General features: G+C 42.1%; 1 protein-coding gene across 2 annotated transcripts in view; it reads left to right on the plus strand.

Moving 5' to 3' along the window:
• The first annotated feature begins 14119 nt into the window (after positions 1-14119).
• The window catches only part of INTS6L (integrator complex subunit 6 like), a 60259-nt gene continuing 48714 nt past the window's right edge, over positions 14120-25664 (plus strand). For both annotated transcript variants that reach the window (XM_012747519.2, XM_012747523.2), the window contains exons 1-2: positions 14120-14578; positions 14717-14794. In XM_012747519.2, the coding sequence (XP_012602973.2) occupies positions 14468-14578; positions 14717-14794 (189 nt within the window). In that variant the 5' untranslated portion in view covers positions 14120-14467. The remainder of the gene's footprint in view (positions 14579-14716; positions 14795-25664) is intronic.

A 25664-nucleotide genomic window follows, 5' to 3' on the forward strand; every position in this document is an offset into this window, starting at 1 on the left:
CTTCTGCACAGCCAAAGAAATAGTCATGAAAGTAAACAGACAACCTACAGAATGGGAGAAAATCTTTGCATCCTATGCATCCAAAAAGGGACTGATAACTAGAATATACTTAGAACTCATGAAAATTAGGAAGAAAAAATCAAATAACACCATTAAAAAGTGGGCAAAGGACTTGAACAGAAATTTTTCTAAAGAAGACAGAAGAATGGCCAACAAACATATGAAGAAAAGCTCAACATCTCTAATCATCAGGGAAATGCAAATCAAAACCACAATGAGATATCACTTAACCCCAGTGAGAATGGCCTTTATCAAAAAATCTCCAAACAACAAATGCTGGCGTGGTTGCGGAGAGAGAGGAACACTCCTACACTGCTGGTGGGACTGCAATCTAGTTCAACCTCTTTGGAAAGCAATATGGAGATACCTTAAAGCGATACAAGTTTATCTACCATTTGATCCAGCAATCCCATTGCTGGGCATCTACCCAAATGATCCAGTGACACTCTACAAAAAAGACACCTGCACTCGAATGTTTATAGCAGCACAATTCATAATAGCAAGGCTGTGAAAACAGCCCAAGTGCCCATCAATCCAAGAATGGATTAATAAAATGTGGTATATGTATACCATGGAGTACTATTCAGCTCTAAGAAACAATGGTGATATAGCACATCTTATATTTTCCTGGTTAGAGCTGGAACCCATACTACTAAGTGAAGTATCCCAAGAATGGAAAAACAAGCACCAGATATATTCTCCAGCAAATTGGTATTAACTGAGTAGCACCTAAGTGGACACATAGGTACTACAGTAATAGGGTATTGGGCAGGTGGGAGGGGGGAGGGGGGCGGGTATATACATACATAATGAGTGAGATGTGCACCATCTGGGGGATGGTCATGCTGGAGACTCAGACTTGTGGGGGGAGGGGGGAAATGGGCATTTATTGAAACCTTAAAATCTGTACCCCCATAATATGCCAAAAAAAAAAGTTTAAAAAAAAATAGTTGTTATACTGCATTATTACAAAATTAATATTACTTTTATTGTTGCATTGTTATTATTACAAAATATTTTTCATCCGTAGTTGGTTGAATCTGCAGATTCACAACCTGCAGATACAAAGGGCCAACTGTGTACTATAATTTATGTAATTAGTACCCTGTTGAAAGACTTACATTGTGGTCCATTTTGTTACTACTGTGCTTTTTGCCTCTGGAATGAAGATTTAAACATTTAAAAAATAAAACCATGAATGCACTAGGAGAAAATATAGAACACATGAATAACCATGGATTAAGGAGAGCTTCTTAAACCACAACAAGAAACCCAGAAATGGTAAATAATATACCAATCAAACTTGATAGCAGAAATGTTAAAACTTTTAACTGACACCATTAACAAAGTTAAAACATGTATTAACTGATTGAATTAAATAGCTACAACACACGATAGAGATAAGTGTCTTATGATATATAAAGCTTACAGAAAGTATTAAGAAAAATTCAAATTCAATAGGAGAATAGATAAAGGATATGAGCCAATTCATAGGAAGTGAAATAGATGTGGTCCATAAACTTATGAAAAGCTTTTCAATTGCACTAATTAAATAAACAAAACAACAATGCAATAGCATTTTTCCGCTAGCATTGTAAAAATTAAAAATGATTCATTGTACCCTCTTTTGGCTGGAGTGTGGGAAAGTAGGCATTTACACACTGTTATGAGGGTAAAAATACACTGTATCTATTGTATATGTGTATATAATATGTAGCTATATGTGTATATAATATGTAGTTATATGTGCATGTGATGCACACATACATACCTAGAATACACACACTCACACCTAGAAAAACATAACAATTAAATGTCCATGCCCTATGATCCAGTGATTGCATTTCTAGGACTTTAACCTAGGGAAATGGTATGAGTATATAAAGACATATGCATAACAATATTTATTGCAGTGCTATTTGATAGCAAAATGTAGAAACAACCAAATGTCTTTCAATAAGGAAATGCTTAAATCATGGTGCAACAATATACAACTTTTAAAATGAACGGAGTAGATCTGCATGTGCTATCCTGAAAAGACATCCAGGAAATAATGTTAGGTAAAAAATAAAATAAAATAAAATAAATTGCAGAATAACGTGTGTGCTCTGATCCTAGTTTTGTAAAAATGTTTCTTAATTGTATCTATTTTATATGTGTATATAATATGTACCTGTGTGTTTGTGACATACACACACACATACACATACATACCTAGAATTCACACACACACCTAGAAAAGTGTCTGCAATGCAACATACCAAATGTTAACAGTAATTACCTCTGATGAGTGAGACATTTGCTTTTTCTTGTACACAACTATATTACAAAAAATATGAATTTGTTACAATGAACAAGCAAAGCATTATTTCTAGAAATATGCATATTTACGATTTTATATATTTAGAATATATATATAATTCCATCTGGAAGCTCTGTTTTTGTAAAAGTTCACAGTTTCAGACTAAGCAGGAGTATCAAAATGATTAGAGTTGGCCTTTAGTTTAATCTGGAAAGAGGCAAGTACCAGGGGAAAGGATAGATGACAGAGACGCTGTAGAAAGAAAAATCCATAGGACCTGACAACTAAGTCTATGTAAGTGGAGAGATAAGAGTAAGTTAAAAAAAAAAAAAAGCTCAGTCACTGAAAGAACTTTGGAGATAACATTAACCTGGTTAGGGAAGCTCAAGAAGCTGATTTTGAGGGAGAAATCATGACTTCAGAGCCTAGAAAGATGTAGTGTTGCCTTTTGCTACAAATAAATTACCCCAAAACTTAGTGGCTTAAAACAACATAATCATCTATTATTTGTACAGTTTCTGTGGGTCAGGAATTCAGAGATAATTTGTTTCTGTTCCATTTTGCCTGTGCCCTCAGCTAGATGAACCAAAGGCTGAGAGCTAGAATTGTCTGATGGCTCTTTCACTCACATGTCTAACAACTGATGTCAGACTGGTGACTGGGTGTCGGCTGGGGGCCTAGCTAGGACTGTCAACCAGAATACTAACATGTGGCCTCTTCATGTGTCCTGGCTTCCTCATGACATGGTGGCTTGGTTCCAAAAGAGAGCATACACACACACACACACACACACACACACACACACACTCACACACACATCCAGGTGGAAGCCATATTGCCTTTTAGGAGCTTGCCTTAGACATCATGCAGCTTAGCCTACCACTGTATGCCATTGGACAGGGCAGTTACAAGCCCCCTTTTCCACAGCCAAGGGTGGGAAACACAGGTCCCACTTACCAATGGGAAGAGTGTTAGTCACATTGTAAAGGTATGTGGGGCAGCATATATGCATAGGTGTGGCCACTTTTTAAAAATAAATCTGTCACACTGCATCATACCCTAAGGTGAATTGGACTATTCATGGCTCAATGGATTCTTGCTTTCGAGAGATTTGCTAAGCGGGATAAGAGGGAGCTAAGGACTCCAGTAACCCCCAATACTTTAACCTAAATGAATAAGTCACTAAAGGTGGGGAAGCTACATCATTAAAGATGGGGACTATGATTTGAGGAAGGGTATTTTAGTCTTCAAAAGTCTCAATATAAAAAAAATGTAAAGCACTCAGAAGTCCTTTATATGACATGCAGAGTTCTCTGCGATCTGGCTCTTGCCTAATTATTGGGTTTAATCTTCCATCTATTCCTTAACTCACACCTAAAATGCAAGGTATACCAGATATCTAGAAGTTCATTGAACATACTAACTTAGGTCATGTTCTCTAGAAGCAGAGCCTGAGGAGAGGATTCAATTCCTTGTAATTTACTGGGGGAGAGCTTTCAGGAAGAAAGAGTGAGAGAAGCAGGATAGGAGACAGAGCTAAGCAAGGATGTGGGTTCATTTGGAGTCAAACTTTGGCTGGATCCCTAAAGTTAAGAAACATGAATGACACCACACACAAAGGTGACCCCATTGTGAAGCAAGGGTGCTATGTCAGGCAGTCATTGGATACAGGTTGGGAGAAGAGAGGTGGCAAGTTTGCCAAGGTGGCAATATGGCATGGTGCCAAGGTGGTTCCCACTTCTGAGGACAATTTTTAAGAGAAGGGGCAGGCAGCCCACATTCATTGCAGCTGTAGGATGAGTGGATAGGCCAGTAAAGGGGACCTGGACAGGCCACCAGTGGGGGCCAACACACACATTAATCTGTTTCAAAGCCTCAGATCCTGCTTCCTATTAGTCCTTTATCCTGGGAGACAACTCTATTTTTCACCACTAACTCTTCTTCATCTCAAGTCAAGTTCAGATACCACTCCTCCAGTAAGTTTTCCGTGATAACTGGTCAGCTAAGTCCTATCCTTCTGTGCTCACGTAGAACCTTCTCTCTCTCTCTCTCTCTCTCTCTCTCTCTCTCTCTCTCTCTCCCTCTCTTTACCACACTGTATTGGAGGTATCTGTTTCTATACTGGCCTTCCCCAGTGGAGCAGAAGCTCACCAAGGCAAGAACCATGTCCTGTTTGTCTTTTTATTCCAGATATTTAGCAAAGTGCCAAGACGAGCAGACCTAAGTAAATATCTGATGATCTGAATACCAAGTAAGTGACTTCTGTGGCCATGCAAGGCCAGCCAGCTCTGCTGTTAAGAGTTTTTGCACCTCCATGTAGTAGGAGGGAAAATGGAAAAACTAGCAATATATCTGGGACAGATTAAGTGATTTATGACAAAATAGCTATAGGGGTTCTTGTTATACCTAAGTAAAAATACAATTCCACTATTGTTACACTTTAAAGGCCATGTTCTAACATGGTTTAAAGGTTGTCAATTTTTTAAAAAATAGCCTTAAGGAGAAGAGGTAAGAATGATGAGATCTATGCTTCGGCAGGATCAAAATGTTTCCTTTTTTATTTTTAAATGGGTTTGGATTCTATTAACTCCAAGCCCTTTCTTACTTTTTTTATACATATTTTTGAGACAGGGTCTCAGTCTGTTGCCTGGGCTAGAGTGCTGTAGCATCAGCCTAAATCAGAGCAACCTCAAACTCCTGGGGCTCAAGTGATCTTCTGCCTCAGCCTTCCAAGTAACTGGAACTACAGGCATGTGCCACCATGCCTTGCTAGTTTTATATATATACATATATTTAGTCATCACGCTAATTTCTTTCTATTTTTTTTTTTTTTTTTTAGTAGAGATGGGGTCTTGATCTTGCTCAGGCTGGTCTCAAACTCCTGAGCTCAAATGATCCATCGGCCCGCCTCGGCCTCCCAGATTGCTAGGACTTCAGGTGTGAGCCACCATGCCTGGCCAATATTTCCTTTTGTATTAGTGAAAATGTCTTGGTGTACAAGCTATTTAAGAATTTTTCACAATACTAATCCTCCCCAGAAGTTAACAGGGAACTAAAGGTATGTCAGTACTATGGGCGAGGGAAGAGCAGTGAGGAGACAAATTAGAGTGATATCTAAAAGATAAAAATTCCACAGTACTTGATGGCCTGGTGGATGTGGAGAAGGAGAGGGGCAGAAACCTCTAGGTTCCTGGGGGCAGGAGAGGCTGAGGGGGGTCCTAGGGGCAGTGGCTGTGCTTAAAATCCCTCTCTGTGTGTCCTGTGCCTCCCTGTGCCTCCATGCACAGAACAGTGATGATTTTGCCTGTGAGGTCCTGACAGTTCTGTACCACAGGGGGAACGGAGTAGTGGCCTCAGGGTGGTAAGGCACTGAAGGAGGAGGACAGCACAGAAAATGTGAAGGGGAAAGACCAAGATTCCAGGGCCTCAGCCCAGTAGCTCCTATACCCTGACTTGGGATAGGAAGTTACCCAAGTGGCCAAACCCACTGGGGAGGCTGTGTGGGGACTTCCCTCGACCAAGTTTCATCATTAGCTATTTTTATATTTAGCCTACGCCACTTCTCAGAGTAACCAGGTCTATAAATGTCCATACAACTTGCCGTTCCTGGGCCCCAGGCAGAAGGCAGCAGCTAAGAAGGATTGTGCTAGGCCTTGTGCTGGGCACTTGGCTGCCCTTGATCAACATATGCCTGGAGTCCACCTCAATTCTCTGGGCATCCCACCGTTGCAACCAGCCCTCAACAGCCCTTCTCCCCTCAGGTTTCAGAAAGAGGGTTTCCTGAGCACAGGTAGAACAGTAGGTGTCAGTAGGCAGATCACAGCAAACCAGGTCCCATACAGTTGCACAAGATGGGTTATGCAAGGCAGGTCTTTTGGGGAATGAGGGAGGGCAGTCTCCAGGCCCAGTTGACTCACTCATACCCTCCCCTCCCCAACCCCTCTGCACCCTGCTGCCCTCCCTGCAGGGGCAGTTCCCTGGCTCCCTGTGCCTCTCTGCTGGAGAGCAGGTTCCATGCTGGGCTTCTTCTAATATGTGTCCCAGCTTTTGGGCACGGAGCACATCCCCTCTCATTCTGATATTGTTCTTACAGAGTGGGGAAGGAGAGCTTGGGCTCATGGCTCTCCCCAGCAGCTGACTGGAGTTCCAGTTTCCTCACCTTCACCTGGATCAATAGAAGTAATAGAAGAGTAATAGGCCAGGTGCTCTGTGATAAAGTGTACAAAGTGCCAAGCCCATTGCATTGTATATAGTTAGTGCTTAAAAAATAAAGCATCCACAACTTTAGCATATTCCAAAAAAAATCTGCATGGGCAGCTTCTCCCCACTCTGAGGCTTATTTTATACTTAGCCAGCTTGCTTCCTCGCTATTTCTACTTGGATGGCCCACAAACAAGTCAAACCCACCTCGTTCCTCTGCAGGCAGACTGACCCTTTACCCTAATTTATTTTTTTCTACAGCATTTACCACCATCTGACATACTAGATATTTGCTTGTTTATTTATCATCTGTCCCAAGGGCATTTTGGCCTGTCTTGTTTGCTGATGTATAACTACTTCCTGGAACAATGCCCAGCACATAGTAGATACTTAATAAATATTTGCTGAACAGCCTTTCTCCCCAGTAAGCATCTCCCTTTGTCCCCTGCGTCAGTGAATGGCCCCACAATTTCCCTCTTGCCCAGGCCAGAATACTGGTCACCTTTGTTTTGTTTTGTTTTGTTTTGTTCTGTTGAGACAGAGTCTTACTTTGTTGCCCAAGCTAGAGTGCCGTGGCTTCAGCCTAGCTCACAGCAACCTCAAACTCCTGGGCTCAAGCCAACCTTCTGCCTCAGCCTCCCGAGTAGCTGGGACTACAGGCATGAGCCACCATGCCCGGCTAATTTTTTGTGTATATTTTTAGTTGGCAAATTAATTTCTTTCTATTTTTAGTAGAGAGGGGGTCTTGCTCTTGCTCAGGCTGGTTTCGAACTCATGACCTTGAGCAGTCCTCCCACCTTGGCCTCCCAGAGTCCTTGGATTACAGGCGTGAGCCACCGTGCCCGGCCTACTGGTCACCTTTGACTCCTCCCTTTTCCCCACGCTCTGTGTTCGGTCAATGGCTAGGGCCTGCTATTCTCTTGCCCAAGTGCACCTGGTACCCATACGCTTCTCTCCACCCACTTGTCACCACTACAATTCAGCCCACCTTGAGTACAAAAATAATGCATTCTCCGTGCTGAAGATGTAATGATATTACCAAAAACAGTCTGCTGAGAATCCTTCAATGGTTCCTTGTCGCCCTCAGGATAAAATTCAACTCCTTACAGGGCCCACTAAGCCCTGCATGGCCTGGCTCCTGCTGACCTCTCCAAGCTCCTCTCTACTCCCTCACCCCAGATCCCCTGCACTCCAGCCATACAGAACTTCCCTTTTTTGCAAGGGGCCTTTTTCACTCTCTCTCACCATCTCACGATTCACCCACTCACCACCCACCTCACGATTCCCTACTTGGGACACTCCCCTTCCTTCCCTGCACCATTCCTCACCCTTCTCACTCTCCTTCACTGAGCTAATTCTATGTTCCCACAAGTGACGGCTTCAAAGTCAGATCCTTCAGGAAACCTTCTCTGTATGCCCCTGCCGATCTCTCTACCCCTCTAGAACATATTCTCCTTCTCAGTGCTTTTATATCACCCTGTGTTTCCTCTCTGATAGCATTTAATGTAGTAGCACATCTGCTCTTTCGATTATTTTCCCCACTATTAATAGAATGCAAGCTCTAAGAGGGCATGGGCTACAGCTATTCTTGCTTTTATTTAATACTTATACAGAGCTTATTCTGTGCTAAGCACCTCTATAAGCTCTTTATTAATTTCTTTAATCTTCATTACAATCCTATGAGGTACTATTATTATTACAGCTATACCAATGATAAAGCTGAGGCAGAGAGAGGTTAAGTAACTTGCCCAAGGTTGCACAGCTGGTAAACGGCAGAGCTGGAATTTGAACCTCCAAATCCAAACTCTTAACCACTACAATATGCTGTTCCCCTTGTTCCTCATATACTTGAGTGGAAAGCCCACCCAAGAAGTATCTGCATAAAAGAAAGAATGACTAAATGAATAACAACTGTGGAACTAGCACAATCCTTTGGGCGATGAGAGGAAAAGAAGTAGCCACAGAGCGAGACAGAAATTAAGTTTAAGAGTTAGTGGAAGTGAAAAGAAATGGTCTAAGGGGTAGGAAGACACCTGAAGAAATGGTACGTGATGAAAAGCAAGGTAGGTAGGGGTGGGAGCTCAGGAAGGCAAGTGACAAATAGCTCAATGGTCAACAAAGGAAAATATAAAATGACAAAGGAAAATATAAAATAAACCATTGGACTTGGCCAAGAGCAGGCCACTGGAGACCTCCAAGCCGTTTCCATGGCGTGCTAGGGAGAAAAGCCAGATTGCATGGGCTTTAGGAGGGAGAAGGTGGTGGGAAAGCCAAACAGGGAGATTTTACTGCCCCCTGAACCATGAAAGGAGGGATTTAGAAGCAGGTAGTCATCAAGTGAAGCAAAGTCTTTTTGCCAAGATGTAGTGATTAGGGCCTGCTAAAAGGCAAGAGGTGACAGATTTTTGGAGAGCAAGAAGTCAGACTGTCCTACACCAAACAAACCACATGCTGTATGGTGGGGACCATGCCAGGGCCAGCTTCATGGCATGTAAACCTGGGGCTCTCTGCTGACATTCGTGTGAAGGGAACAAAGGCCAGGGGAACAGTACTTGGTAGCAATTCCCTCCTAAGAGATATCTGGAAACCCCAGACACGAGGCAGAAAGGTCTGGAATGGGGGAGTATGGGGAGGTATTAAAATGAATTGATTTAGGGGCTACTGGTGAAAGAAAGCAGATGAAGAGCACAGAAAGGGAAAGAGGAAACTTTTCAAGAGCTCACGAGTTCAAAAAACCTGCGAAAACTACAAAGAAGACAAGATGGTTAGTGCAGGTCATAGAGCTGCAATGAAAAAGCAAACTTTTACACTAACTGGCCACAGGCCTGGTAGTGAAAAAGTGCTGATAATTTGGGAGCAGTTGGGAAGAAGATTTGACTGAGGGAGACAAACAGTGGGCAGCAACTCGGTGTCAGTTCAAGGGCCTGGCCTAAAGGGGCCAACTAGGGCCCAAATCCAAAAGGCCTTGGATCCACAGGACAAGGAGCTGGGCCTACAACCCTGCTCGGGTGGGGGATAGTGGGCAGGGGACAACAAGGTAACCCTAGGAAACGAGCTACAGGATAATACCCAAGCACGTGGAAAGACAATGAAAGACGGAAAAGCACAACACATTTGACAATTTCTTTCTTTCTTTCTTTCTTTCTTTCTTTCTTTCTTTCTTTCTTTCTTTCTTTCTTTCTTTCTTTCTTCCTTCCTTCCTTCCTTCTTTCTTTCTTTCTTTTTTTTTTTTTTTTTTTTTTTTTTTTGAGACAGAGTCTTGCTTTGTTGTCCAGGCTAGAGTGAGTGCCGTGGCGTCAGCCTAGCTCACAGCAACCTCAAACTCCTGGGCTCGAGCGATCCTTCTGCCTCAGCCTCCCGAGTAGCTGGGACTACAGGCATGTGCCACCATGCCCGGCTAATTTTATATATATATATCAGTTGGCCAATTAATTTCTTTCTATTTATAGTAGAGACGGGGTCTCGCTCTTGCTCAGGCTGGTTTTGAACTCCTGACCTTGAGCAATCCGCCCGCCTCGGCCTCCCAAGAGCTAGGATTACAGGCGTGAGCCACCGCGCCCGGCCTCTTTCTTTCTTTTTTGAGACAGAGTGCTGCCTGAGCTAGAGTGCCATGGCATCAGCCTACCTCACAGCAACCTCCAACTCCTGGGCTCAAGCGATCCTCCTGCCGCAGCCTCCCAAGTATCTGGGACTACAGGTATGTGCCACCATGCCTGGCTAATTTTTTTCTACATATTTTTAGTTGGCCAATTAATTTGTTTCTATTTTTAGTAGAGACGGGTCTCGCTCTTGCTCAGGCTGGTTTCGAACTCCTGACCTTGAGCGATACTCTTGCCTCGGCCTCCCAGAGTGCTAGGATTACAGGCGTGAGCCACTGCGCCTGGTCGACAGTTGCTTTCAACAATCATTTATTGAGCAAGTACTTTGCACCAGGCATTGGATATAGGCTCTGCCTACTCTCAAGGAGTTTACATTCTAGCATGAGAGACAAATCCAAGGCACAAATAACCTGTCACACAAGGAGGCTGATGTTCTATAACAGAGAAAGATATAGAAAGGGCTTTGGGGATTTCAGTGTTGATGTGTGCTAAAGATACAGAGTAAAGAAGTCTACACACATTCCAGCATAATACAGAGTTCACTTTCCTCCAGGAAGTGAAGAAGAGAGGCTTCATGGTGACAGCTTGGGGTTTGGTTTAATCTGAGTGAACCCTTAAATCCACTAAAGGTGATTTTTTGGTATATTGTCATTTTTGTAGTTTATGAGACATGGATATTTTTCAGATTCTATGTTTACATCATTTCAATTCCACTTGAGCTTATGCCAATAAGAACCAATAACATGCCTCATTAGAAAAAATAAATAAATACATTAAAAGTCATTCACTTCCGGCCGAGCATGGTGGCTCATTGCCTGTAATCCTAGCACTCTAGGAGACCGAGGTGGACAGATGGCTCAAGATCAGGAGTTTGAAACCAGCCTGAGCAAGAGCGAGACCCCGTCTCTAATAGAAATTAGCTGGACAACTAAATATATATATACAAAAAATTAGCCGGGCATGGTGGCGCATGCCTGTAGTCCCAGCTACTTGGGAGGCTGAGGCAGGAGGATCACTTGAGCCCAGGAGTTGGAGGTTGCTGTGAGCCAGGCTGACGCTACGGCACTCTAGTCTGGGCAACAGAGTGAGACTCTGACTAAAAAAAGAAAGTCATTCACTTCCACAGGGAGAACGTCTTTTCCTCAGAGGGTCACCCTGTGAGAACTGCATGTCCCCAACCACTGGAATATTGTGTGACAGAAACTATTTGTGCTTCGATAATGCTTCGATTATTTTTGAAAACTGTTTCAGTAATAGTCACCTTGGAGGGACTTTTAAAAATACTTTTTATGTAATTTTTAACATAGCCTATTTTCTGATTATAAAAGTGAGGCACACTCATAGAAAAGTTGGGAGGAAAGTATAAAGGAATTACTTTATGTCATCTTAAAATACCATTTGTGAACCGGGGCATATCATGGCTCAGCAGTCCTTATTCATATATATAAATAAAATATAAACTCCTAATAGGAAATCTTGTAATTCTTCAGCCAAAGGATAGCCCAAACAACCAATCAATCCAATTTGCTTATTTGGTAGGCTGAAAGTGGTATATTATTATTATTATTATTATTTTGAGACAGAGTCTCAATCTGTTGCCCAGGCTAGAGTGCCGTGGCGTCAGCCTAACTCACAGCAACCTCAAACTCCTGGGCTCAAGTAATCCTTCTGCCTCAGCCTCCCAAGTAGCTGGGACTACAGGTATGTGCCACCATGCCTGGCTAATTTGTTCTATTTTTAGTTGCCTGGCTAATTTATTTCTATTTTTAGTAGAGATGAGGGTCTTGCTCTTGCTCAGGCTGGTCTCAAACCCCTGACCTCTAGCGATCCTCCCACCTCAGCCTCCCAGAGTGCTAGGATTACAGGCATGAGCCACCATGCCTAGTACTAAAGTGGGATATTATTAATATTACTTGGAATCGACTGTAATAAAATCTGTGAACTAGGCAAAGTCTGTTTCCAGGTAATAATCCCATCACCACCTAATGTTAGGCAGAATTCTTAGGTGGCCCCCATGACCTCCACCGTTTGGTGTTACATCCTGTATAATCTCTTTTCCTAGAGTGTGGGTGGGACCTGTCACTTCCTTCTAGTCAATAGAACATGGCAAAAGTAATGGGTGTCACTCTCACAATTATGATATATTATATAAGGCTCCATTTTGGAGTGAGAGATTTCCCTGCTGGCCCTAAACAAGCAGCCATGTTGTGAACAGCTGATGGAGAGGGCCTTTGGGCAGGGAACTGAAACAGGAGGTGGACCTGAGAGGGGCCTCCAGCCTCCAGCTAGCATACAGCCACAAGGAAATGAATTCTGCCAAGAACCTGAGTGAGCTTGGAAGCCGATTCTTTTCCAGTTGATCCTCCAGAGGAAGACCCAGCCGGGCCAATACCTTGATTCCACCTGATGAGACTGAGAATCCAGCTAAACCCAGACTCCTGACTCATAGAAACTGTGAGATAATAAATGTGTGTGTTACTTTAAGCTGCAGAATTTGTGATAACTTGTTACACTGCAGTAGAAAACTGACATACCAGCCCCCATGAGTCCTATATTTTGTACACCCTCTTTCATTGCCCTTCCCCAATGTTTGTATCAGAATGGAAATGGGGGCTTCTAGTGTCTTTTTAATACTTATTTTCTCGTTAATTTCCTACATTCCACCAGACTGCCTGAAATGCACCATACATAATACTATCTCTGGCTGAATTTTTGTTCATGGCATTCCTTCCAATCCAGATTCCCTCCTTCCCTCTTTGTACTTCGTGCATGAAATCTTCTGAATTTCTAGACTACTGTATCATTGTTTCCATAGCACTTTTCATTTGTCCTTGATCTATATACTGTCATGTGACCTCTTTGGAAATCTTATTTTTCTGAAAATGTTATTGAATGTGTACCTATATTATATAGAGAATATATGTAATACATTGAACATATAAATGTATATATAGAATATATAAAAGATTATATATATATATATATATCTTCAATGAAATTGTAAACTCATTGAAGCCCAGGATTCCACATTGTGCATAGTATACTGCTAGAAATACACACTTCTATATTTAAAAATGGTGTCATATGAAATTGTCAACCAAGTATGACTGGCCACTTAATGAACCTCTCCACAGAGCCAGGCTTGAGAGCCTGTCTCCTTGTTACCCTAACCTCGCAGAGCTGCAGTTGCCTTTACTGAGAATTTAATATAATGCCATCTGCCATACTTAAATCAAAGATTAAACAAGGCTACCGTTGGTGCCTGACATTTAATAGGTGCTTAATAAATGTGAGTTGAATCAGAATTTACATTGGCAAAGGTCTCGCTGTGCAGACACAACAGCGATGGAATTATCACAGGCAGACCAATGCATCAAAGAACTCCGTGAAACTGAAGAAGCCTGTGCATACAAAAGGCCAATTTAGGCAACTGTGTTTAAGCTTTAGTTTCCTTTCTAAGTAGATGATATATGTGGAATGCAAGGCCAGCAACCGACTCACAAATACTGATCAAGACGGGGGAGGGATCTAAAGGAATGCGAGTAGGTCTTGCCAGGAAAGACGTTTGCTGTTTCTGAAATATTTTGGTCTTAGCCTCTGGCAGAATTGATCGATTGCAGTTAGCAAAGCGTTTTCTGTGCAGCCTGTTCAAGCATCTGCTTCTGTACTTCTGTACAACTGTTGCTCAAATTCACTCTTCCTTTCGAATCACCATCTTTGAAGAGCAAGAGAAAATCCATCCAAACCAGCCGAACAACCCTAACGTGGGTCCTTAACATTTCCCCTTACCCCCTTGCCTGGGCTCAAACTTCAACTCCCAGGTTCGTCCAAGTCCCTCCCCTTGCCCTGCCATCTAATGAATATGCAAATACAACACAATTGGCAGCCAATGGCGTGGGTTCTGGTCACGTGGTGCTGATGGTAGGTGAGCAGACAGAAGTTGTGTGTCGGTGAACAGAGAAGGCGCTCAGTCTGGGGCTAGCGCTCTGGTGAGCGCAGGCGGATGCTTAGGCAGTAGTCCTGGCGGCAGTGGCGGCAGCAGTAGTGGTGGCAGCAGAAGAGAGGAAGGGGGAGGGCCCCGAGGGCTACACACGCATACACTTTCAAGTTCCCTTGGAGGGAGAAGAGGTGGGGCTGCAGAAAGAGGAGGCCAGGAGCAGTCCCATCCGTCCCGTCCCGTCTCCCCGTCTTCCTCTTGCTCCCTGCCCCCTGGCTCTGTGAGAGTTGAGGGTTCGGGTGGCCTTACGTGGCAGTGAGGGCAAGAGGGCGAGGAGAGTGGGGAGTGGAGCCAGGGGTGCGGGGAAAGATGCCCATCCTGCTGTTCCTCATAGACACGTCCGCCTCTATGAACCAGCGCACTGACCTGGGCACCTCCTATTTGGACATTGCCAAAGGCGCTGTGGAGTTATTCTTGAAGGTAAAGGGAGGGGAGGGGAGAGATGGGGAGATCTCCCGAGGGATTGTAGGGGGTGGATTTAGGTGCTTCTGTAACGTTTGTCTCGCCCTCTCCCCCTCTTTTCCTCTGCGACCCCCTCCGTCATCCCTCATTCTGCAGCTGCGCGCCCGGGACCCAGCCAGCCGCGGAGACAGGTACATGCTGGTCACCTACGACGAACCCCCGTATTGCATCAAGGTAAGGGGGCAGAAAGCTGGAGCAAGTCGGCGGGGGCTGCATGCCCCCTGCCCCCGCCCAAGGTAGCCCTGCGTTGCTTGGCAGGGCGTGCGGGCGAAGAGGGGGGGGCAGAGGGCGGGCGGAGTGGAGCTGTCTGCGGCTTCCGAGTAGCTGCCGCGCCTGGGGTCTGGGAGAGGGGACGGGGGAGGGGCGGCCCGGGGAGAAACCGCAGGAGGGCCGAGCTCGTGGCGCGACGACCGCAGCGGCCTCGGAAGATGGCGGACATTTTGCTTTTGTATGAGCCAGCGAGAGGGAGACTGAGGGCGCTGCTGAGATGGAAAGGAGGGAGGGGAGGGTGGAGAAGGGAAGGAGGGCCCAAAACCCGGAGGGAGGCTGCGAAGCGAACCCGCCCCTTCGAGGCGCACCACGCGCGGCTGGGACCCAAGGGACGGGCGGGGCCTGCGACTCCGCCCAGAGTTGCTGTGGGCTTGGCGCGCGGGCTTTCCTGGAGCCCAGGCTCCTCCTCTGGCCCCTCCTTCCGCCACCTCCTCTCGCTCCTCCCTGTCTTCCTCCCCATCCTCTGGCTTTTCTCTCCCTCTCCCTTCCTCTCTCCTCCCCTTCCTGCGGAGAGCGTGGCAGAGCCTGCCACGGGTCTTCAAAGAGCAGACAACTGCTTTTGCACTCTCTGGCCTCTAACCCGCCCCCGCCCAATCGGAAATCTGTCCGCGGAGCAAGCCTCCCAACCCCCAGGCCCGGAGAAAGTCATTTTTTTTCTGCTCTGAGTTGGTCAGGTTCAACCCGGTTCTTAGTTACCTTAGCTACTGTTACTGTTTCATTCGAGATCCCAGTGAAGCAAAGACGGGGCGGGAAGCCAAGTTCGAACCCAAAAGGGGAGAGCTTTTTAGGGACCTGGCCTACCTATTAGGTTTGTGTTAGCCACATAGAGTGATTTGTCCAGGCCCAAGAAAGAAAGGAAAGAGAGGGCTCAACTGTGATCATTTATAGTAGTCAAGTTGGATGATTTGATTCTGACGTACAGGAGAAAAGTAGGAAGGAATTAGCTTCTGTAGGATACTTAATGTATGTTCCCATGATGAGGAGATAAGAAACTGTTTTGCCTGCAGTAGTCAGATAAAATAGAACTTAAACTGTTAAATCAACCTGCTTAAGAGCCTGCTTGCATATTGAAATTTTAAAAATATTACCATATTCCTAGACATCTTTCGCTTGACTTTTTTTTTTTTCACCTCTCAGAATTACCTTAATAGTGTCGGGGGAGGCACAGTCTGAATGTGTTGTGATCTGTTTCGGTAGAGTGAGGTGTTTTAATGAATGAAACCTATCAAAGTGAATAGATGACCAAAGAGAGTGTTCCTTCAGACAAGGAAACCAAAGGGAGACTTTAATTTTGTAACTGGTAGCTTCCGTTAACAGTTTGATTAGTGGGTTCCCCTTAAAACTATTCTGGTTTCAATGTTTTGCTTTTAGTTTTTCATTTATCCATTTAGAAAAATTAAGTAAGTAGACATCTTTCAAAATGCCATAGCTTTTTAAAAAATGTCAGTTTCCCAAAAAGGATGTGATTATTTATTTCCACATAGAAAAGCAGATGTTTATACATCCTATGTCTGAATATCCATACCCTTTGACTACTAATACAGATAAGAAACCACCATCTGTACTGTGGCCATTTGAAGATATGCTCCTTAATTTGAAGTAGTAAAAAGGATAAACTACAAAGCAGTGTGCCCTTTTTTTTCCTTTGAAGGAACAGCTTATTTACCATTTTTCCAAATGCCAGGAAGGATAGTTTAAAAATAGTTTTTGATCTAAAAAACTTACATAGCCATATTACAGAATCTTTGCAAAGGAAAAACTTTTCGTCCCATCCTTTCATTAAAATTTTTTTAAAGCCGGGCGTGGTGGCTCACGCCTGTAATCCTAGCACTTTGGGAGGCGAGGCGGGCGGATTGCTCAAGGTCAGGAGTTCGAAACCAGCCTGAGCGAGACCCCGTCTCTACTATAAACAGAAAGAAATTAATTGGCCAACTAAAAATATATATACAAAAAATTAGCCGGGCATGGTGGCGCATGCCTGTAGTCCCAGCTACTCAGGAGGCTGAGGCAGTAGGATCGCTTAGCCCCGGAGATTGAGGTTGCTGTGAGCCAGGCTGACGCCACGGCACTCACTCTAGCCTGGGCAACAAAGTGAGACTCTGTCTCAAAAAAAAAAAATTTTTTAAAAAACGATTATGGGCACATAATAGGTATATATATTTGTGGGGTACAGTGATGTTTTGATACAGGCATACTATATGTAATGATCAAATCAGAGTAAATGGGGCATCCATCATCTCAAGCATTTATCATTTGTTTGTGTTAGGAACATTCCAATTCCATTCTTTTAGTTGTTTTAAAATACATCATAAATTATTTTTGGCTGTTCATCCCACACTTAACAATCTTTTTTACATCTTTTCACCTAGCATTGTAATCACAGTGCACATATTACTTTGTATTCTGCCTTTTCCACCTATTTTATCTCATGAATTATTCTGGGTCACCTCATACTCTTCATACTTAAAATTTTTAGTGGCTGTGTAACTTATCCTTGACATTTTAAAGGCTCCAGATAGTTCCGGAACAGAGGGAAAAAGTTGGATTTTGTTTTTAGTGGAAATTTACCCTTTTAGCTTTTTTAATCCTGCTATTTTATATACTATATTTTTTCCTAAAGCAAAAAAGATTCATTCAAGTGAAGTTTGATTTTTTCTTATGTAGGTTAGATACAAAGAAGATATTTTGTGTAATATGTTTAGTTACTAATCATTGCTTATTTTCTTAGTCTGTGCTTTTCCAAGTTTATTTAGGTTTTTTATGTTACTCTTAGGTGATAAGTACATGTTTTAGGAAAAGGTTAATGATCTTCATGATGTTTTGTCATTTTGCTTTCTATACCAGAATTACTGTTAATATGCCATATTTTGGTAGCTTTTTCTTTTTCCGAGTCTCTTTTTCAGTTACCCCCTCTTGCCTGGCCCAGCCCTCCTCTCAGAATGTAGTAACTATTTGTTCTTTTCCTTTTAGAATCTAGCTAGCTTAGAAGGTCTGAAATTTTAGAACATCTGGTGATTTTTTTTCTTAAAATTTAGTCTAGCCTTTCACTTGCTAATAGCTGGGAGCCATAAATGTCTGTTTTCTGTCATGCTGATTATCAAATAGGTCTTTCTTTGATTGTCAGCAGGCATCTTAGTTCCTACTTTAAAAACTTCATTCTCATTAGGAAGCCCTTTCAGCAAAGTAATGTTGGATAGGATTTTATTGGTAGCTTATTCTGCCGAATAATGTTAAGGTATTTTTTTCAATTTCTCTAAGGTCAGAGGACCATCATTTACCTCTTCTCAGAATAACTGTTTACTTCTCTGGTTTTGGTTATACCCAAGTCTAAACACTGTCGAATGAATTTTATTTTCTACTAGAAGATTTGTTTCTGTTGGTATTGTAGCAGGCATGAGTTGTGCATTTGGTTGGAAGGTTTTTTTCTTAATAGGCGTGCAACTATTCCCAGTATATCCACTTACAAGCTCTGACAATAAATCTTGTGAAAAATTACTGTGACTGGATTTTTCACTAATGTATACTGTTGATTATGTGAATATAGTATTTCACCAAAGACTTGGGAACTTTTTACTGCATACCCCTTAGTATATAGCTGTGTGCTCTCTTGTAATTGGTCATTCCTATTACTTACAAGCAAACTTTGCATGTGTGGAATTAAGTTTTATTTGGATACCATACAAAAAGCATGTGAAATGCCAACATCATGTGCTACATCTGTTTTAAGTGTTGCTTTGTAGACAAGTTTTATACTATGTGCTAAATGCAAACTTCATGTGTTACATCTGTTTTGAGTGTTGCTTTGTAAACAAGTTTTATACATAGTGTTACAAGTGTTAACACTATGTTTATACATTGGTATCTTTAGTATACACAGCTAGGATTAAACCCCTATGTAATATTTTAAAATTTCTAATGTATCCTTATAAGACTAGCACATGGTTTTAAAAAGTGTGTTGTGTGTGTGTGTGTGTGTGTGTGTGTGTGTGTTTGATAGTTCTTATTAGTCTTGGCTGAGGCTCTGCTTCTTGTATGTTTTGTTTTGCTATGAATCATAATTTCCCTTTATGTAGTGAATAGGAGAGGTAGGTTTGTCACTACTATTAACTCGAAAGTAAGCCATTAGATTGGGATATATACGAACATAAGTATTCAAAATAGTTTTATGCTTGAAGCTACTTTCTTAAAATTATTTATTTCTTATTTAAGGAAATTATTTTTTTTAACATAAGATGGAGTCACTTTTTCTAGAAATAGTTGAACCACATGTATAAATACTGGTCAGAAGTTTTTTTTGTAAATGAGAAGAGATAATGTTTCAAAGGAATATCCTAAGCCTATAATTTGAAAACATGTATTTGAAAAAGTAAAATTTTCCCTTGAATGTTGCTTTTTCACATCTTGTAGCTAGCTTTGCTTACTGGTGTCTGCATGCCTTTGTCAACATATATTAGATAAAGGCACAATTTTGGCTTACAGATTTAGAAAATAAATTTAAGCTTTTTAAATGATATGTATTAGACATTTATTGGAATTTCAACTAAGGCATAACTTTTTCATGTGCCCATGAATATATTTTATAGGCCTTATTTGGAAAGGAGAGACTTTTAGGGGAGACTTTCATTGTAGTTAGGAAGCTATGGAAGTGTTTTTGGGTGAAATAGTAGCAACATGGCCAGTGAGAGCAATCTTAGACAGTGGAAGATGCTTTTAAAATGCAAAATGCCACAAAGGCAGTGCACTACCTTTTATGATGAATTGTTTCTCCCATGATCTTGATTTCTTTTTCACCTTCTTTAACTCACTGGTGATAGTTATTTTGAAATCAGAAAAGGGGAGAGTTAATGATGGAAGACTAGATCCCTGACTGAGGGAGTAAATGTAATCTTCATTCTAGGGACCTGCTGGCAGATGACTAGGGAATACAGACAAAATTGTGGAATTCTGTCTATTTTGTATCATCAGCCTCTCTTGTATCCATTCATCTTATTTGCTTCTCGTTTCACCCTTCATCATTTCTTGCTTGGTCCATTGTTGTAACAGTCACTCTATTGGTCTCCCTACTTCCAGTCTTGCTTTCCACTGATTCTTCCCCCTAATTGCCACCAGATTGACCATTCTTTAAATAAAATAAAATGTCCCCTAGGAAAAATCATTCAGTGACTCCCCATTACACTCAGAATAAAAGCGCACTACTTGAGCTAGCCTCTAAGGCCCTTCGTGACCTGGCCCTATCTTACCTTTCCAACCATGTCTTTCCACCCCTTTCTCTTCTCACGAACCTCAGGCTCCAACTACAATGAGAAATTACATCCTCTTCTCCAAACACACTGTGCCTCTTGCTTCTCTGCCATTGCATATGTATTTCCCTCTGCACAGGGCACACAGTTGACCTGACATACCTCAACTCTTCTTTCTACATTTTCAAAAGTCATATTATCCCTCTGCCTCACCCCTGCTCTAATCAGTGTAACAACTCCCTCGGTTATCCCTTAATTCTTTGTCCACACCTTAACTATATAGCATTTAGCATGTTATATGGTGAGTATTAGGGTTCATATTGGCCTCCCTAATGTGAGTTCTAAAGGATACATATTTGAACTTCTTTATGTTTATACCCCTAGTACCTAAGGGATTGCCCTAGGTTTTAGTGGGCACTCAATAAATTGCTTGAAAAAAGATTTCAAGCAATATGTTAGTGTGAAAGCTACTCAGCCTCCCCCATTTCCATTGCTCTTCCCCAAAGGGTAATTACTACTAACAATTTAATATATCTAACATTTATTATAGCTAGCTCTTTCATATAGGTTCAGGTTTATAACATGATGGAATTGTATTTTTTGTAAGATAAATGTATATACCTCCCTTTTCTTCTTTTTGTTTAATGAAGTATAACTTACATATAGTAGAATACATGAATCCTAATGACCTGATACATTATTATATTTATACATTCATGTAACTACCACCCCAGGCCAAGATATAGAACATTCCCATCAACCTGGGAAAATGCCTCTTGCATCTTCCTAAAATCTCTCCCTCCCCTGCTGGTCACTCCTGGTCTGACTTTTATCACCATTGTAGTGATATGATCAAAATGGTATTTCCAAAAGATAAGTCTGACCATGGATTGCCACTACTGCAGTCTAGGCAGTCATTTACCTTGTTTATTGAGTACCTCCTCTGCACCAGGCTGTCATAGGGGCCTAAAGTGACACTAGAAAAGACCTGGCCTAAGGGGGGACCAGAATAGTAAAAGACAACATCCTAGTCCTCAAAAGTCTTGGGGATAGTTGCTGGAAAAGGTACCTGGAGAAGGTGGGTTAAGGGATGGGAAGTCTCCAGAATAGTGCACTCTTAAACTAAGAATTGGAAGTGGGAGAGGGAGGATGCACAGGACTCTGAGAATTTGGTTTATCTGGTGAAAATTGTAACTAGTTGAGACTGGCCCACAAAAGGGCTTTGAGACCTATAGGCTAGAGGGTACATTTCTTCTGGGATGAAGTGCTGTTAGGTGGATTTGGAAAGAAATTGGGCAAGGCTTGTTTTCTGTGTGCTTGTTTGGTTATTACAGTTGAGGTGGGCTGTGGGGAGAAGAGAACGAAAGGCTAGGGAGACCCAGAAGGTATAGTTTAAATTGCCTAGTTCTGCATTAGTACTTACTACTTGAGAGCTTTTGGCCATGGGGTTGGGATTGGGTTGGGGTGGAGGAGTGGTAGAGGGCAGGACACAGGTAAGGAAAAAGGCAAATATTTTCCTTTGCTTCAGGAAGAGAATTAGAACTGCTCAGAACACAGGGTTCTCAGTTTCACAGAGTGACCAAACATGGCAGCAGTTCCACATCTCAGGGAGAAATATGCTTTCTAGAGAAGGGCAGGATTAAAGGACCCCCTGTATGGGGCTGGGGGTGTGAAGAAAGGAACCTACTAGTTTAAGTCCTTAAATGAAAAACTCGTCATAACCATGGGCTCCTTCCTGTTCCCTTTTACCAAGAGAGTGCAAATGAGAGCTCCAGGCAGGCCCTTTATATGTGTATTGGGAGCTTGGAACTCATTACCCCCTGGATACAATGTTGGAAGTGGTGATTAACTTCCCAGACCTTCCTCCCCAGGAAAGCCTTTTTAACCCTTAATGTCACACTGCCATTGAACTATTTTGTTTATTATTGTTTCTACTGGGAAATGGGTTTGGGTTTCCAACTTGATTTGTTAAAAACACATCCTTCCCCACTTCTTCCTCACAACTCCCTGTGGACTGGTGGTTCCAGTGGGGAGTAGTGACACCAGAAGGGCTCCAGCAGAGAGGGTTAAGGGCTCAGGTGGCAGTGGAGGTAGGCATGGCCCTTCACATATGCCAGTTATTCGTGTTTGTAGATCGGCTACATTTACAGTGCTCAGCACAGCATCTACTAGCCACATGTGGAATCAAGCACTTGCAAGGTGGCTAGTCCTTAAGTGGATACTGAACAGTGTGAAATATAATGTTTTGGATATATTGGGTTAAATAAATTATATTATTAATCTCACTTGTTTCCTTTTACCTTTTTAATGTGACTACTTGAAAATTTAAAATTTCATATGTGGCTTATACCATATTTCTATTAGCAGTGTTGGTCTGTATTTTTTCTTCAGATATTTTATGAGATTAATATTCTAGAAATTGTTTCTGAAGGAGGATCCTTTCTCTAGAAGTTCTGTTTAAAATGAATGTCACCATAAAGGACTCATTTATGCGTGAAAGGTTATCATATAGTTCAAAGTTGATGGCTTGATATCCCTTGGCCCTGGGGCAAAATATGAAAGCATCTCATTCTTGTTTGCATTGGAAGCCAGTTTGGTTTTGGACGCAGTTGGTGATCCAACTGGTTGGGTTAGAAGTTTTTTCCTGGACTAAGTACAATTGAATATATATGTGAACTAGTGTAACTACAGTAGTTCAGAATTTTATTTATAACATGTGCTCACCAGTGGCACTAAATGTTTCATGTTTTCAGTATATTCGAAATATGTAACATGCCCTTTATTAGATTTAAATAGCTACTTTGCCCAAGAATTCCCAAGAACATCATTCTTTGGGGAATGCAGGACACAGAATAAATTCTCTAAGTTGGCATAGTGTAAAACCTAGGAAACAAAGGGGAGTTTGTATCACTGCTCTTAATGTTCCCTAGCAGAGCCCTTGTCTTATCATGGTCAGTCATCAGTAGCATTAAAAGGAGGGGAAGGGAAAGGTCCACCTGACCAGAGGGCTTCCAGGATTCTTACTTCTGGAAGTAGTAAGCTCAGTACTCCTAGGAGGGGTTAGGAATGACTGGTTATGTTATTTTTACTATCATGGCTCCCATTTAAGGAATAAATAGCAATTTCTAATTCTGAGGCCAGGTGGAAATACAGTTGTGCTGATTAATAGCATATATAAGAGGTAGGCCCGTTTTATAGGCCTAGTTTGGGATACTCTTAAATCCTGTCTTATAGTCAAAGGTGTTATCTCGCTCTTATAGCATATCCCTACATTTCAGTTAATTTGACTTATACCTGCTTCTTTGTAATAATGACCAATCATATAATAGCTTTCTAATAATGGCAGCTGACATTTATTAAGTAACACTATGTACAGGGCAGTGTGCCAACGAATATAAAGTATTTATTTAATCTTCCTAGTCAGCCTGCGTACTATTCCTAGGTACTGTTATCATCTGCATTTAATAGATAAGGAAACCAGGGCCCAGAGAGGTTAAATAACAGCTGATAGTAACCCAGGTCTGCCTCTACTCCAGAGTCTTAAGTAATTAACCACTTTACTTTCCTATCAATTGTGATAGAACATTCCTTTTGATAACTTCTCAATGGTATTTTCTCATTATGATATATATCCCAGAGTCATTGTTTTTTAGACAGAATTATAATGCTATTATTTCTAGCTGCTTTCAATATGATAGTGATTGGTATTGTACCAAACTCCCAATGAATGAAAATTATTGCTGCTAGGATTATTATTTTTATTATTTCTCTTACTACTTCTGTGTATTATGGTGCATTTGTTTGTAAAACACTTCACTCAGGACAGATGGGGAGTTGTTGAGACTCTCAGTTGATGACAGTATGTATATTTTGGAGAGTGGAGGGTGTGGACTGGTGGCCTAGGCTGAGCAGGCCCTGTAGGAAGAGGGATAGGCTTGTAAATGCCATAGGGTATCTAACGGGCACCAGAAACTGATATGCCTTCTTCACTTTACCAATCTCCTGATAAGTGTCTTTCCTGTGGGGAAAAGGAAGACTTTCAATGTATTCTGCAGTAGCCATTTAGTTTCTTCTAATCCACAAACTGTGGAGGAGGCAGAAGTGTTTTTTTTTTTTCTTTTTTTTTGAGAAGTCTCACTCTGTTGCCCGTACTAGAGCACCTTGGCATCAGCCTAGCTCACAGCAACCTCGAACTCCTGGGCTCAAGCGAGCCTCCTGCCTCAGCCTCCTGAGTAGCTGGGACTACAGGCATGCGCCACCATGCCCAGCTAATTTTTTCTATATATTTTTAGTTGTCCAGCTAATTCTTTCTATTTTTAGTAGATACTGGATCTTGCTCTTGCTCAGGCCGGTCTTGAACTCCTGAGCTCAAACGATCCTCCCGTCTCTGCCTCCCAGAGTGCTAGGTTTACAGGTGTGAGCCACTGTGCCCAGCTGAGAAGTGGGTTTTTTAAAAGGCCTGGATGCACCATAATGCCTTTGCAGAGTTTTGTATACCAGCCTGAGCCTTACCTGCTGGTGTGGTCCTCATTTAATCCAGCTCTCCTAATTCTCCTCAAGCCACACCCCTGTCGTAGCCAGCCAGCTTTTATCTGTCCAGTTAGGTGGCCTGGGATGGAGGGGTGGATTTCAGAGAAGAAATGGAGATGCTGGCAACTCAGCCACTGGGGTCTTAACCAGAGAAATGTTACATGAAGACTTGCATGGTGATGTGCCAGATGTTCATAGAAAAGATAGAGTTCTATATCTTAAACTATATTCACCTGATTATACTATTCATTAATACCAGTTGCTCTTTTATTATTTATACTTTGCTCTGTAGTTTGAATAATTTGGTGAACTTGGTACCATGAGCCAAACTCTGGATTTGAATGCTATCGAACAAATGACTCAAAATATTTTTGTTTGTGCACCAGTACTATTGAGAAAAGTATCATTTATTAAGGTCCTAGGATTTACTATAGAGCTACTTGGGCACATTTACTAATGTTTATTCTCTTTGTCCTTGACTATATTTGAAACCAGCTACCCCTTCCTTCCAGAAATTGATCACCTCCTCTATTCTTTTTCTCCACCCATCTCTCTGACAATTCTTTCCCTATCTTCCAAATTCTTTACCTTGCTTAAACTTCATGCATGATTTCAAATACTCCATCTACATTGATGCCTCACCATCATGACCTTCTCATCCAGGCATCTCAAGTGACTACAGGACATCTCCACTGTCTATCCTGCCATTGGCTCACAGTCAGACTTGTCTCTAAAACTCATCCCCTCTTCCATATTCCCCATACTTTAGTCACCCAGGATTGAAAGCTAGCCATTATTCAGCTTTGTTTCTTTCCTTCCATATTCTATGGTCCATCTGTCATCCCCTTGAAATGTCTCTTACATGTGTTCCTTCAACTCAATTTCTACTGTCATCACTTTAATCTGGGTCTCATGTTTTGGCCACTGTACCAACCTTCTAACTGGGCTCCCAACTGCCTCCCAAATTCCTACTCTCCACTCACAGCAACTGCTAACTTTCTAAA

The sequence above is a fragment of the Microcebus murinus genome, chromosome X (assembly GCF_040939455.1).
Source record: "Microcebus murinus isolate Inina chromosome X, M.murinus_Inina_mat1.0, whole genome shotgun sequence".
Classification (NCBI taxonomy): Eukaryota; Metazoa; Chordata; class Mammalia; order Primates; family Cheirogaleidae; genus Microcebus; species Microcebus murinus.